Source organism: Lynx canadensis, chromosome C1, assembly GCF_007474595.2.
Source record: "Lynx canadensis isolate LIC74 chromosome C1, mLynCan4.pri.v2, whole genome shotgun sequence".
Classification (NCBI taxonomy): domain Eukaryota; kingdom Metazoa; phylum Chordata; class Mammalia; order Carnivora; family Felidae; genus Lynx; species Lynx canadensis.
In genome coordinates this window covers 40,370,743-40,386,359 of record NC_044310.1, presented here as the reverse complement: position 1 = coordinate 40,386,359, position 15,617 = coordinate 40,370,743, and the positions used below count along the sequence as shown (strand labels likewise).

Here is a 15,617-nt window from a genome sequence, read left to right as displayed (position 1 = left end):
TGTCAGCACAGAGCCTGGTGCGGGGCTTGAACCCACGAACCATGAGATCATGATCTGAGCCGAAGTCAGATGTTCAACCGACTAAGCCACCCAGGTACCCCTCTTTTTGAGTTTTGATAGCTTGATTGTAATGTGTTTTGGTATGGATGTCTTTGCGTTTATCCTTTTAGGAATCTCTTGAACATTTTGAATGTGTAGTTTATTAAGTCTTTTACCAAATTTTTTTTTTTATTAAAAAAAAATTTTTTTTTTAACGTTTATTTATTTTTGAGACAGAGAGAGACACAGCATGAACAGGGGAGGGGCAGAGAGAGAGGGAGACAAAGAATCGGAAGCAGGCTCCAGGCTCTGAGCCATCAGCCCAGAGCCCGACACGGGCTTGAACTCGCGGACCGCGAATTCATGACCTGAGCTGAAGTTGGACGCTTAACCGACTGAGCCACCCAGGCGCCCCAAGTCTTTTACCAAATTTAATTAAGTTTTAGCCATTATTAAAATATTCTTTCTGCCTCTTTATTTCTTCTCCTTCTGGAACTTCCTGTTATGCATGTGTTGGTGTATTTGGTGGGTCTCACTTATCTCTTCAGCTCTGTTCATTTTTCTTCGTGCTTCCCAGATTGGATAATTGCATTTGAACTACCTTCCAGTTCTCTATTCTTTCTTCTGCCTCCTCAAGATTTGCTATCAAAACCCTGTAGTAACTTTTCGTTTCAGTTATTGTACTTTTCAGCCCAGATTTTTTTTTCCTTGGGTTCTTTTAAAGTGATTTGTATGTCTTTATTGATAGTCTTTGTTTGTTGACACATTGTCATTTTGGTTCCCATTAGCTCTTTGTTATGGATTCTTTGAGCTCTTGAGGATGTTTAATATGATGATTGAAATCTTTGTACAGTAAATCTGATGTCTCTTTTCCCTCACAGACCATTTCTGTTAGTTTCTCCTTTGAATGGGTCATACTTTCCTGTTGCTCTGTATAAATCACAATTTCTTTTTTCACAAGTGATTATTTTAAATATATAATGTGATAACTCTGGATTCAAGTTTTTAATCTCCTTATGGTTCATTTCTGTTGCTTCTGTGCGTTGTTTATTTGTTCACTGACTTTTCTAAACCAATTTTTATAATTTTTTTTGGTGATGAGTTGTCTCTGTCTTAATCTGCTTGGGCTCCAGTGACAAATACCATAGAACAGAGATATTTTTCATAGTTCTGAAGACTGAAAGTCTCAGATCAGTGGTGCCAGTGTGGTTAGTTTTTGGTGAGAACTCTTCCTGACTTGCAGATGGCCACTTTCTCTCTTGGTTCTCATGTGGCAGGGACACACACACACACACACACACACAGCACTCTCTGGTGTGTCTACTTTTTTTTTTTTTTTTTTGATGAGTATTTCAGTAGCAAAATTTATTCCAAATACATACATGCTTCCTCTCATCTAACAGTTGGTGGGGAGGGACAGTTCAGTAAAGAGTAACAGGTGCTTTTCCAATAATAAGGTCTTGATTTGGATTTCATAAGAATCAGGTAAAAAAATCATAGATCTATTCTGCTATATTTTAGAAAAGCTTCTCACCTCTCCTAGACTACTTAAATATTATAGCTAAACATACACAAAATTTGCCATTTTAACCATTTAAGTGCATTAAGTATATTCACATTGTTGTGTATCACCACCATCTGTCTCTGGAACTTTTTCACCATCCCCATCTGAAACTCTGTACCCATTAAACAGTAATTCCCCACTCCCCACTAGTCCTTGGTAATAACCATTCTATTCCTAGACTACTTTTTGACTCAGTTTCTCTTTCACTTAATAAAAGAGAGGGTCCATTGGTAACTACGGGATTACTTCTATATATGCAGGCCTTCTTGCATATATGTGATTGAGTTTATTATTATAAAAAAGGGGAGAAAAAATGAGGTTTGAGATAGGAAGGAGACAGCTGGAGAGGGATTTTCATACTGGGCCTACAATCCACAGGCCTCAGCAGCCTTGCCATGGGTCTGCCCGATTCTTTCGGATCAAGAAGTTGATCTTGCGAGCCATTTCCATGTTGTAGATCCGCCGGCAGGTTTCATAGCTTTCCTCTGTCGTCGGCGACAAGGCTTTCATAGTACCGCCGTCGCTTAATGTCCTCACTGAGCCCATCCATGGTGAGAATTCTGTTTAGGGTCCTGTATGCACCTTCCACATTTCCTTCCTGTACCATCACAGTCCTGGCAATGAACTTCAGATGTTTGCCATCACCTTGGGGTCTAAATCCTCACTCTGCAGGATCCCACGCCCTCCGGAACCAGCCTCCAGGGACTGGTGTTGTCTTCTTATAAGAGACGTTAATTCCATTATGAGTGCCCCACCTTCATGATCTCATCTAAACCTGATAATTTCCCGTGTGCCCCCATTACTGAGTGCCATCACAGTGGCGCTTGAGGACTTCAACATCTGAATTTGTGGGCAGTGGGAGTGGGGTACAAACATATGGTATATAACAGTCTCTGAAATCTTTTCTTTTGTTGTGATCTGCTAATGGTATGAGAGAGATTTTTTTAAATATCTGTAGTAAAAAAGAAAATAAAAAGAAAAGAGAAAAAAAAAGAAGAAAGAATGCAGGCTGTCTCTGTACTGGAGCACTCTACACTTAGGCTGTTTACTACTCTCTCTTTTTTTGTGCTGAGCCTAGAGATGAGTCGGTAGTTTTTCAGGTTTCTCTGAGTAGTGTCTTGCCTTGGACATGTGCATGGCTTTCTAAACTCCCAGTATTTTTTAGTGCCGTACTTCCCCAAAGAAATTGTCTTGCCATCTTTTTCTTGCAGGTTTTTGGCTTGCCTGTTATTTGCCTCCATTGGAATATTTTGTCCCAAGTGGCAGTGAGTTTTCATTTGCCTTAAAATTTTATGAAGAAGGTCCTCTTCAGAGTATAGCTGCTCTTTCTGTACTAGGAGAATTTGAGTTGGTAAAACAAAGGCGAGAGCCTTGAGTCAGTCCTTCACGTAGCCCTGCACAGGTCACAGCAGACAAATTCTTGAGAACAGTGTCTGCTCTGCCTCTAGAACCAGGGACTAGGGTTCAACTGTAGGAATATGGGTTAGTATATTCAGACTTTCACAGAGCCAAGAGTGGAGAAAGGGAAATAAAAACATTGCAAAGCTTCACACTGTTTTGAAGTCACCTTTTTCATGTTTCAGCCATTTGTTTGGTTTGTACAACCTTTGACCAATTTCCAGAGTTCTGAGAAATTTGATTCTGACGGTTTTTGTTCAATTTTTTGGTTTCTGTGGAGGGATTGGCTCTCTGGAACTACCACCTACATGTTTTTCTGAGGGAAAAAGGATGATGTCTTTGAGGAAATGTATTTGCTTGTGCTTTCCGATGTTTGTTGCTGTTGGGCTCACTATGTACCTCTTACAGTTTTTCTCTCCACTTCTTCCTGTGCAGCTTCTGCCCTATCTGAACTGTTCTTAGCTGCTTTTGTTACTATTTTGGAGCCTTTGGATTATCCCTGGTGTTTCATTCAGCTTAAAGTGAAGATTGCCTTTTTTACTTGTTTCCTCTGTTACATTTTTATGGTGTCCAGGAATCAAATTATTCCCTTACTCCCCAAATTTCCCTCTTAAAAATTTTTTTTCATTTTATTTATTTTCATTTTTTTTTAAACATTTATTCATTTTTGAGAGTGAGAGAGAGTATGAGTAGGGGAGGGGCAGAGAGAGTGAGAGACACAGACTCAGAAGCAGGCTCCAGACTCTGAGCTGTCAGCACAGGGCCCTATGTGGTGCTTGAATTCACAGACCGTGAGTTCATGACCTGAGCTGAAGCCAGATGCTTAACCAACTGAGCCACCCAGATACCCCCCCAATTTTTTTAATGTTTATTTATTTTTGAGAGAGAGGAGGGAGGGAGAATCTGAAGCAGGCTCTAGGCTCTGAGCTGTCAGCACAGAGCTCTGTGTGGGGCTCGAACCTACAAACTGTGAGATCATGACCTGAGCCAACTGGAGTGCTTAACCGACTAAGTCACCCAGGTGTTCCCTGCAAATTTCCCCTTTGGTCCTTGTAGTCAACCCTTCTTCCTATCCTAAGCCTCTGATAATTAATATGTTTTCTGTTCTTATAACTTTGCATTTTCTAAAATGTTATGTAATTGGAATTATACAGTATGTAAGCTTTTGAGCCTGGCTCAAAACACATTGCATAGTAATGTACAATAGCACATTGTACAATTGTACATATGTACAATAGCATAATACATTTGAAGATTTATTGCCGTTGTTTTGAGTCATCAGTAATGTGTTCATTTTTGTTGCTGTGTAATTTTCTATTGCATGAATGTACAGTTGAAGGAAATTTGGGATCTGTTTTTAGTGATGATGAATAAAGCTGTTATAACATTCATGTATAATTTTCATGTGAACATAAATTTTAATTTCTTAGATAAATAATACCTAAGAAGTGGGATTACTATATCATAACTTTCTAAGAAAATTGCTAACTAACTTTGCAAAGTGGCCATATAATTTTGAGATTCTTATGTAATACATATATCAGTGTATGAGAGTTGTGGTTCTTCTGGTTCTTCTGCATCCTTACCATCACTTGATGTTAGTGTTTTGGATTTTAGACACTCTAATGTATCGAAGTGACATCTCTGTTTGTTTTACATATTCCTATTAACTAATGCTGTTGAACATTTTTTCATGTGTATTTATTTGTGTATCTTCTTTGGGGAAGTTTCTGTTGAAATCTTTTGCCATCCATCCATCCATCCATCCATCCATCCATTTGTTTATTAATTATGTTCATTTATTTGGAGAGAGAGAGACAGAGCATGAGCAGGAGAGGGGCAGACAGAGAGGGAGAGACCATCCCAAGCTGGCTCTGCAGTGTCAGCACAGAGCCCAGTGTGGGGCTTGAACCCCCGAACCCTAAAATCATGACCTGAACTGAAATCAAGAGTCAGTTGCTCAGCCGACTGAGCCACCAGGTGCCTCTTTATTATTTATTTTAATTGAGTTTTGAGACTTCTTCTTATATTTTGGTTATTAATCTTTTATTAGGTGTTTTGCCGATATTTTCTCCCAGTGTGTGGCCTGGCTTTTCATAACCTTAACAGTGTCTTTCAAAGTGCAGTCATTCTTAATTTAATGAAGTCCATTTTATCAGTATTTTTGGGCTTTACTTTAGCTGTTGTGTCTAAAGCTCCTGAAGATTTCTTAGATTCTTCATAGTTTTCAGCACTAAAATTAGAATGGAATTAATAAATGTAACTAGAAAGGTTTTAGTATCCTTTCTTTAGTATTAAGAAAGTAAAATGGGGCACCTGGTTGGCTCAATTGGTTAAGTGTCTTACTCTTGATTTTGGTTCAAGTCATGCTCTCATGGTTCGTGAGTTCAAGCTCCACATTGGGCTCTGTGCTGACCTTGTGGAGCCTGTTTGGGATTCTCTGTCTCCTTCTCTGCTCCATGCTGTGCAAGCTCTCTCCCAAATAAATAAACCTAAAAAAATTATGTTTTAATTAAGCCAGTATGTTCAAAATGGTCATCTCAACACACATTTAATAGAAACATTATTATTTTTAAAGGTTTTGATTTTAAGTAGTCTCTCTACACCCACTGTGGGGCTCGAACTTACAACCCTGAGATGAAGAGTTGCATGCTTTACCAACTGAGCCAGCCAAGCGCTCTGAAAATTATTATTAATTCTTTTAATTTTTTAAAAGCTTCTTTATTTTTTAGAGATAAAGTGAGGGCCTGTGGTGCAGTTGGGGAGGAATAGAGAGGGAGAGAGAGAATCCCAAGTAGGCTCTGCACTGTCAGTGTAGAACCTGATGTGGGCCTAGTGGGCCTTGAACTCATGAACTGTGAAATTACAGCCTGAGCCAAAGTTGGGCCCTTAACTGACTGAGCCACCCAGGCGCCCCTTAAAAATAAAGAAGTTACGTTTTAATTTTTGTTCTAACTCCCACCCTCACGTGTATTTCACACAGCATATCTTAACTCAGTTGAGGCACATTTCAGGCACTCCCTATCCATATATGTCTAGTGGCTACGATATCAGAAAGCACAGATCTAGAAGTTTTAATAGTTTTAGGTTTTACTTTAAATCTGTTATTTATTTTGAGTTACATTTTGTATAGGTATGGGTTGCAGTTCTTTTTACATGGTTGTCATCAGAAATGTTTTAATAAAAGCTCTGGGCAGTTAGAAATCTAGAGATTATTCTAGGCTCTAAAGCTCAAGATTTAAACATAACTTTCTGTTACTGCTTCATTGTCTTTTATTTCAGTGCAGTGTAAATTTACTTTTTAATTAATTTTCAAACCATATTTGTAAAATGCTAAGATGTGTTAGGCATTTAGTGTCTTGGCTTTATTCACATACGTTTTCAAACTTAAATTACACATTATGCTCTTTACCTTTTTAAGATTAACCTCCCCATTCGCAAACTCATATCTAAATTCTTACTTTGTTTCCAGGCATGTACTGGCATTGAAAACATTGATGAAGCTATTACATTGCTTGAACAAATAATTGGGACTTAGTGGTAAGTACTTCTTTTTTTTTCTTTTTTGCAGCTTTGTTGAGATATAATTGGCATATAGCATATAAATTTAAGGTGTATAACCTGATGATTTGATATACATATATATTGACATGATCAACACAATAAGGTTAGTCTGTCATCTCACAGTTACTTTTCTGTGTGTGATAAAAACTTTTAAGATTTACTCTTTTAGCAATTTTGAAGTATACAGTGTGGTTTTGTTGACTCTAATTGCCTTGCTGTACATTAGATACCCATTTATTCATTTATACCTGGAAATTTGTATTTTTTGACCACCTTCATTCTGCCCTACCCCTGATAACCACCAATCTAATCTGTTTCTTTGAATTCCATTTTCTTTTAGATTCCACAAAAGTGAGATCATACAGTATTTGTTTCCTCAGAATTATTTCAAGAATTTTTTCTTTCCCTGACCAGTAATCAAATTTTATTAATTTTTCAGTGTCCTTAACATTCCTTATAGATGATTCAGCATACCATAGCCATTAATAATTTTAATCTCAGTGCACAAAATCTAAATGTCTTATCTTTAATATGAAGTTCATATTTAGTTCAGTATTAAATTACAAATTATTATGAATTCTTAGATAATTATATGGTTCTTAAAGTTGTTCTCTTCTCACTGTGTATTAAGGTTCCTCTTCCCCTGTAATATTTGATTGAGATGCTTGGTAGGAGAGAAAAGTCAGACATGTCTAAATGTCAGAATAATTCTATTTGATGTTTCCTCCTCACTTCCTGGAGCTCTCACTATTGATCACCCCTTTCTAAAGCTATTAAAGAAGTGACATTCTTGTGTGGTTAAAAAAATTTTTTTTAGTGAACTTCAGACAGTTTATTATAGAAGTGGTTTAATGTTTTGAATGGTGGGAGGCAGTAACTCATAAATCAAGTCCGGACACAGCACTACAGAATTGTAATTTATTTACAATTGCGAAGCAAACTATACATGAGTTGTTTAAAAAAAAAATTTTTTAACGTTGATTTTTGAGAGACCGAGACAGAGCATGAGTGGGGGAGGGGCAAAGAGAGAGGGAGACCCAGAATCCAAAGCAGGCTCCAGGCTCTGAGCTGTCAGCACAGAGCCCGATGTGGACTTGAACCCATCAACTGTGAGATTATGACCTGAGCCGAAGTCAGATGCTTAACCGATTGAACCACCCAAGTGCCTCATAAACATGAATTGTTTAACAGTATTGGAATAATACTGGTTGTGTTGGGATGACACAGGTGTCCCTCAGTGCCTTTGAAATCCTAAAAAAGTCCAAATTACAATTTTGAAGAAGTGTTAATTTTCAGAGGTAAAAACTTGAGATGTGGGCTTAGAGAGCTGAGATTAGATATCCAGCTATGTTCAAGTCCATGCATGCATTTATAATCAACCATTAATTATCTATGTGTTTTGTGAAGATTTACTACTTTTAATTTTTATACTCAAAATATGAAAAATCTTTATTTTCAGCTTGTACAACTAATTGTTTAACATTTTCTAGTATATTATGCAAGGTGTTTTCTTTTAATTGTGTGATTAAATTTTTCTAAATACAGATGAGTTAGTTCTAGTCCTCCTGTTTTGTAATCTGCATTTTTCACAACAGCGTATCACGAATGTCTTTATCTAAATAAATGTGACTGCTTATTCTTTTTAATGTTCTTCTAATGTTTGCATGGTATTTCAAGGGATGGTTGTAGCATAATTTTACCAATCAGTCCTATGCTGTTAGACATTTAGGATTTTTGCAGTGTTTTGCTAATATACACATTACTGTAGAGAATATTGTTGAACATCGTGGTGCCTGTAACCTATTATTTTCCTAGAAGATACTGAATAAATTCAAATCATAAGTGAATTTCTGGGTCAAATTATATATATTTAAGTTTTTGGATTTATAGTCAGTTGCCTTCCAGGATGGTTGCATTAATATGTACATTTTTGAGATTGTCTATTTCATTAAACCAGAGCTTCCTTATTTTTCATATAAGAAAAATGTTCAAAGAACACCTTTGGTACTTGTCAAAGTTTACAAATGCTTGAAATTATGGTCTGACTTGAAATCCATGCTTTTACAATGATACAATCTTCTTTTAAACGTATTTTTATTCTTTCCTTCTTTTTTTCTTTTAAGTTTTTCTGTTAATCACCCTCTGCTCATCATGACACATGCACTCCTTAATCTCCATCACATATTTCACACTTCCTCCCTGCTCACTTCCCTTCTGATGACGCTTATTAGTTGTTCTCTATGATTAAGAATCTGTTTCTTGGTGTGTGTCTTTCCCCCCCCCCTTTGCTTATTTCTTTTGTTTCTTAAATTCCACATATGAGTGAAATCATATGGTATTTGTTTTTTTCTGACTTAATTACTCTTGGCATTATACTCTGTAGCTCCATCCATGTCATTGCAAATGGTAAGATTTTATTCTTTTTTATGGCTGAATAATATTTCATTGTATTATATACACATGTCTGCTTTATCCCATCAGTCAATGGACAGTTAGGCTGCTTCCATAATTTGGCTATTGTAAGTAATGCTGCTGTAAATATTGGAGTGTATATATCCCTTTGAATTAGTGTTTTTGTATCCTTTGGTTAAACAGTTGTGCCATTGCTAGATTGATTATAGGTAGTTCTATTTTTAACTTAAAAATTTTTTTAATGTTTATTTATTTGAAAGAGAGAGCAAGCTTGAGTGGGGGAGGGGCAGAGAGGGAGAGAGAGAGAAGAAGAGAGAGAGAGACTCAGAATCCAAAGCAGCACCAGGCTCTGAGCTGTCAGCAAAGAGCCCCATGTGGGGCTCAAACTCACAAGCCGCAAGCAAGATCAAGACCTGAGCCGAAATCTGACAGTCAACGACTGAGCCACCCAGGTGCCCCTCTACTTTTAACTTGTTGAGAAATCTCCATGCTGTTTTCCAGAGTGGCTGTACCAGTTTGCATTCCTACCATGAATGCAAGAGGGTTCCCTTTCTTGGCATCCTTGCCAACACCTGTTGTTTCCTGTTTTGTTAATTTTAGCCATTATTACAGGCATGAGGTGATATCTGGTTGTAGTTTTGATTTGCATTTCCCTGAATTGAGTGATGTTGTGCATCTTTCATGTGTCTGTTGACCATCTGGATGTCTTCTCTGGAGAAATGTTTGTTCATGTTTTCTGCCCATTTTTAGATTGGATTATTTGTTTCTTGGGCATGGAATTGTATCAATTTTTTATGTATGGATACTACTCTTATCAGATATGTCATTTGCAAATATATTCTCCCATTCCATAGGTTGCCTTTATATCAATTGTTTCCTTTGCTGTGCAGAGGCTTTTTATTTTGATGAAGGCCCAGTAGTTTAATTCTGCTTTTGTTTCCCTTTGCCTCAAGGAATCTGTCTAGAAAAAAAATCGGTCTGGCTGATGTGAGAGAGATTATTGCTTGTACTCTCTTCTATGATTTTTATAGTTTCAGGTCTTACATTTAGGGCTTTAATCCATTTTGAATTTATTTTTGTGTATGGTGAAAGAAAGTGGTCCAGTTTTATGCTTTTTGCATGTAGCTGACCAGTTTTCTCAACATAATTTGTTGAAGAGACTTTTTCCCATTGGATATTCTCTTCTGCTGTGTCAAAAATTAATTGACCAGGGGCGCCTGGGTGGCGCAGTCGGTTAAGCGTCCGACTTCAGCCAGGTCACGATCTCGCGGTCCGTGAGTTCGAGCCCCGCGTCAGGCTCCGGGCTGATGGCTCGGAGCCTGGAGCCTGTTTCCGATTCTGTGTCTCCCTCTCTCTCTGCCCCTCCCCCATTCATGCTCTGTCTCTCTCTCTCCCAAAAATAAATAAACATTGAAAAAAAAATTAAAAAAAAAAAATTAATTGACCATATAATTGTGGGTTTATTTCTGGACTTTTATTCTGTTCCATTGATCTACGTTTCTATTTTTGTGTCAGTACCATACTGTTTTGATTACTACAGCTTTGTAATATAAGTTGAAGTCTGGAACTGGGATGCAGCTAGCCTTTTGTTTTCAGAATTGCTCTATTTGGGGTATTTTGTTACCCCAAATTAATATTAATATTAAGTATTAATATTAAATATTAATATTAAAATATTAAAATTAATATTAATTTTAGGATTGTTTGTTGCAGTTCTGTGAAAAGTGCTTATAGTATTTTGATAAGGATTGCACTAAATATGTAGATTGCTTTGGTTGTAGACATTTTAACAGTATTAGTTCTTCTAGCCCGTGAGCATGGAATGCCTTTCCCTTTGTTTGTGTCATCTTCAATTTCTTTCATCAGTGTTTCATAGTTTTCAGAGTACAGATCTTTCACTTCTGGTTAAGCTTATTCCTAGGTATTATTTTTGGTGCAATTGTAAGTGGGATTGTTCTCTTAATTTTTCTTTTTGCTGCTCCATTATTAATGTATGGAAATGCAACAGATTTCTGTAGATTGATTTTGTATCCCGGTGACTTCACTGAATGAGTGTATCAGTTCTAGCGGTTTTTTTTGGTGGAGTCTTGAGGGTTTTCTGTGTACAGTATCATGTCATCTGCAATAATGAGAGTTTTACTTCTTCCTTACCTATTTGAATACCTTTTATTTCTTTTTGTTGTGAGATTGCTGTGGCTAGGACTTCCAGTACTATATTGAATGAAAGTGGTGAGAGTGGACATCCTTGTGTTGCTCCTGACCTGAAGGGAAAGGCTCTCAGTTTTTCTCCATTAAGGATGATGTTAACTGTGGGTTTGTCATATATGGCCTTATTATGTTGTATGTTCCCTCTAAACCTACTTTGTTAAGGGTTTTTATCATAAATGGATGTTGTACTTTGTCAAATGCTTTTTCTGCATCTATTGAGATGATCATAGTTTTTATTTTTTCTCTACTAACACGATGTATCACATTGATTGTTGAGCCATTGAACCATCCTTGCATCCCAGGAGTAAATCCCACTTGATTATGGTGAATGATATTTTTAATGTATTGTAGGATTCTCTTTGCTAATATTTTGTTGAGTATTTCTGCATCTGTGTTTTCAGAGATAATGGCCTCTAGGTCTCTTTTCTTGTGGTGTCTTTGGTTTTGGTATCAGGAATACTGGCCTCATAGAATGAATGAAGTTTTCCTTCCTTTTCTATCTTTTGGAATAGTTTGCGAAGAATAGGCATTAATTCTTCTTTAAATGTTTGGTAGAATTTGCCTGTGAAGCCATTTGGTCTTAACCTTTGTTTTTTGGGAGTTTAAAAATTTTTTTAAATGTTTTTATTTATTTTTTTATTCTAGAGAGAGAGGGAGAGAGAGAGAGCATGCATGCGAGAGCAGGGGAGAGAGGGGCAAAGGGAGAGAAAGAATCTTAAGCAGGCTCCATGCTCAGTGTAGAGCTTGATGTGGGGCTTGATCCCACAACCCTAGATTATGACATGAGCCAAAATTAAGAGTTGGATGCTCCACTAATTGAGCTACCCAGGCAGCCCTGTTGGGAGTTTTTTGATTTCTGATTCGGTGTTTTTGCTGGTAATTAGTCTGTTCAAATTTCTATGTATTTTGTTTCCATTTTTTTCTGTTTATTCATTTCTTCTAGGTTGTCCAATTTGTTGGTATATTGTTTTTCATAATGTTCTCTTATAATTGTATTTCTGTGATATCTATTGTTATTTGTCCTCTCTTATTTGTGATTTTATTTATTTGGGTCCTTTCCTTTTTTTTCTTGTTAAATCTGGCTAGAGGTCTATCAATTTTATTGATTTTTTTTTTCAAAGAACCAACTCCTAGTTTCATTGATTTATTATATTTTAAGTTTCTACATCATTTATTTCTGCTCTTATCTTTATTATTTTCTGCCTTTTTCTCGTTTTAGGTTTTGTTCTTTTTCTGGCTTCTTTAGGTGCATCATTAGGTTATTTATTTGAGATTTTTCTTGGTTCTTGAGGTAAGCCTGTATTGTTATAAACTTCTCTCTTAGAACCACATTTGCTGCCTCCCAAGGTTTTGAATTGTGTTTTCATTTGTTTCCATGTACTTTTTAATTTCTTCTTTTATTTATTTGTTGACCCATTCACTATTAAGTAGCATGTTATGTAACCTCTCTGTATTTCTGCTCTTTCCAGATTTTTTTCTTGTGGTTGGTTTCTAGTTTCATAGCTTTGTGGTCAGAAAAGATGCATGGTATGACTTCACTCTTTGTAAGTTTGATGAGGCCTGTTTTGCGGCCTAATATGTGATGTATTTTGGAGAATGTTCCTTGTGTACTTGAAAAGAATGTGTATTTGTTTTTAGGATTGAATGTTCTGAATATATCTGTTAAATCCATCTGGCCCAGTGTTTCATTCAAAGCCGTTGTTTCTTTGTTGATTTTCTGTTTAAATGACCTATTTGATGTTGGTGGGATATTAATGTCCCCTACTACTATTATTATGTTATTATTATTATTCAATTATGTTTGTTATTAACTGTTTTATGTATTTGGGTGCTTTCATGTTGGGTACATAAATATTTACAATTATAATATCTTGTTGGATTGTCCCCTTTCTTATTATATATTGTCCTTCTTTGTCTTTTTATAGACTTTGTTTTGTTTTTAAACTTTACTTATTTATGCTTATTGCTTTCATTTTTTATTTTTAGCCAAACTTTTTAAAGTTTATTTATTTAGTTTGAGAGAGACAGAAACAGCATGAATGGGGGAGGGCAGAGACAGAGGGAGAAAGAGAATCCCAAGCAGGCTCTGGACTGTCAGCACAGAGCCTGACATGGGGCCTGGTCTCATAAACTGTGAGATCATGACCTGAGCTGAAATCAAGAGTTATATGCTTAACCTACGGAGCCACCCAGGTACCCCTAGACTTTGTTTTAGTCCATTTTGTCTGATATAAGTATTGCTACTCTGGCTTTCTTTTGGCATCTTCATTCTCTCACTTTTTATCTGCAGGTGTCTCTAGGTCTAAAATGAGTCTTGTAGGCAACCTACACATGGGCCATTGTTTGTTTAATCCATTCTGTCACCTCATGTCTTTTGATCGGAGCATTTAGTCCATTTATATTCAAAGTAGGTATTGATAGAAATGTATTTATTGCCTTTTTATCTCTTGTATTGTGGTTGTTGCTGAAAATTTTCCCTGATCCTTTCTTGTCTTTCTTTCATGAGTTCCTTGTTTTCTTTAGTCATACATTTGGATTTCTTTGTTTTTATTCTTTGTATGTGTATTAGTAGTTTTTGATTTGTTGTTACCATTAGGTTTGTATATAATATCTTCTGCATGTAGCAATCCATATTAAATTCATGGTTGTTTAAGTTTGAACTCATTCTTTACTCCTTTCCTCCCCCTATTTTAGGTATATGGTATCATATGCTACGTACTTTTATATTGTAATTTCCTTGACTGATTTTTTTTTTTTACAAGAATACTCACTTTGACTACTTTTGTGTTTCCTACCTTTATACTGTCTTTTTTTTTTTTCTCTTTCCTTTCCACTCAGAGTCCCTTTTGATATTTTTGCAGGGCTGGTTTAGTGATCAAAACTCCTTTAGTTATTGTTTGGGAAATTATTTATCTCTCTTTCTATTGTGAATGATAGCCTTGCTTTATAGAGTATTCTTGGCTGCAGGTTTTTCCCCTTAAGCACTCTGAATATATCATGCCACTCCTTTCTGGCTTGGAAGGTTCTGCTGAGAAATCTGCTGATAGCTTTATGCGGTTTCCTTTGTATGTACCTTTTTTTATCTGACTGCTTTTAGTATTTTCTTTATTGGTATATTTTGTCATTTTAATTACAGTATGTCTTGTGGGTCTTTTTTTGATTTTGATGGGGGTTCTCCATGCCTTCTGGATCTGGATGTCTGTTTCCTTCCCCAGATTAGGGAAGTTTTTACCTATTTCATCAAATAAATTCTCTTCCCCCCTTTTCTCTCTTCTTTCTAGGCTCCTATAAAATGAACATCATTATGTTTGATGGAGTCACTGAATTTCTTAAGTCTATTCCAGTATTGCATAATTCTGTTTCCTCTTTTGTTCAGCTAGATAACTATACATTATTCTGTCTTCTAGGTCAGTAATTCATTTCTCTGCTTCTTTCATCCTGTTGTTCATTACATCTAGTGTATTTTTCATTTTGATTATTTAGCTCTTTATCTCTGCTATGTTATACCTTATCTGGGTTAATTGTCTCACTGATGTCTACCACTTTTTTCTCAATTTCAGTAAGTAGCTTTAAATTCTCCATCAACCATGTTACTTATATCTGTTTCACTTAGATCTGCAGCTGTGGTCTGATTCTATTCTTCCATTTGGGACAAATTCCTGTCTTCTTATTTTTCCTAAGTCTCTGTTCCCTTTTCTCTGTGTTAGGAAAGTCATCAACATTTCCTTTTCTTGAGGGTAATGGTTTTATGAAGAAGTCCTCTAGTGCCCTGCAGTGTAGTGTATCCTATTTGCCTAGGGCCTGGCGCTTTCAGAAATGTCCCCATGAGTGCTGCATGTGCTCTGTTGTTTTGTCCTGATCACTTTATCCTTCAGGCCAGTTGTCTGCAGAGGCTCTCTTTGCCTGGGTTGGGCAGTGTTTGGTCCTTGGCCTGAAGGTGGCATTTTTTTTTTTTTTTAACATTTATTTATTTTTGAGAGACAGAGCACAAGCGGGGAAGGGGCAGAGAGAGGGGAGACACAGAATCTGAAGCAGGCTCCAGGCTCTGAGCTGTCAGTACAGAGCCCGACATGGGGCTCGAACTCATGAACCATGAGATCATGACCTGAGCTGAAGTCAGATGCTTAACTGACTGAGCCACCTGGGTACCCCTGAATATGGCATGTTTTAACTAGGTATGCTCTGGTCTGCTAATGAAATGAGACCTGTAGATGCCACCACTGGAAGAAAGGCCTTGCAAAACTCCTGGGTGGGCGTCATGGTGTTGGCAGGGGTTTTGGGGGGTCTTCTTGGGGAGAGGCCACCCAACTGGGACTGAGGCAATTGTGATTGGGAAGGTGGTTCTTCTGAAATATGGGGAGGTGGGGCTTGGTTTAAGCAAGTTAGGTAGCAAGTGTAGGCACTGTGCTTGTTCCTGCTGGTGGCCCTGTGC

The 15,617-nt window shown here is 36.9% G+C and overlaps 2 protein-coding genes across 6 annotated transcripts in view; one reads left to right on the top strand and one right to left on the bottom strand.

Annotated features, from left to right (window-relative positions):
- Window positions 1-15,617, top strand: part of FAF1 (Fas associated factor 1) — a 529,019-nt gene that overhangs the window by 67,923 nt on the left and 445,479 nt on the right. For all 5 annotated transcript variants that reach the window (XM_030328128.1, XM_030328134.1, XM_030328133.1 and 2 more), the window contains exon 2: window positions 6,474-6,541. The gene's annotated coding sequence lies outside the window, so the exon portion shown is untranslated. The remainder of the gene's footprint in view (window positions 1-6,473; window positions 6,542-15,617) is intronic.
- Window positions 1,846-15,445, bottom strand: LOC115519710 (28S ribosomal protein S21, mitochondrial-like). Its single transcript, XM_032594081.1, is given in 4 exon segments — window positions 1,846-2,088; window positions 2,091-2,111; window positions 2,114-2,248; window positions 15,391-15,445. Coding segments are annotated over 4 exon segments (315 nt in total). The 3' UTR covers window positions 1,846-1,984.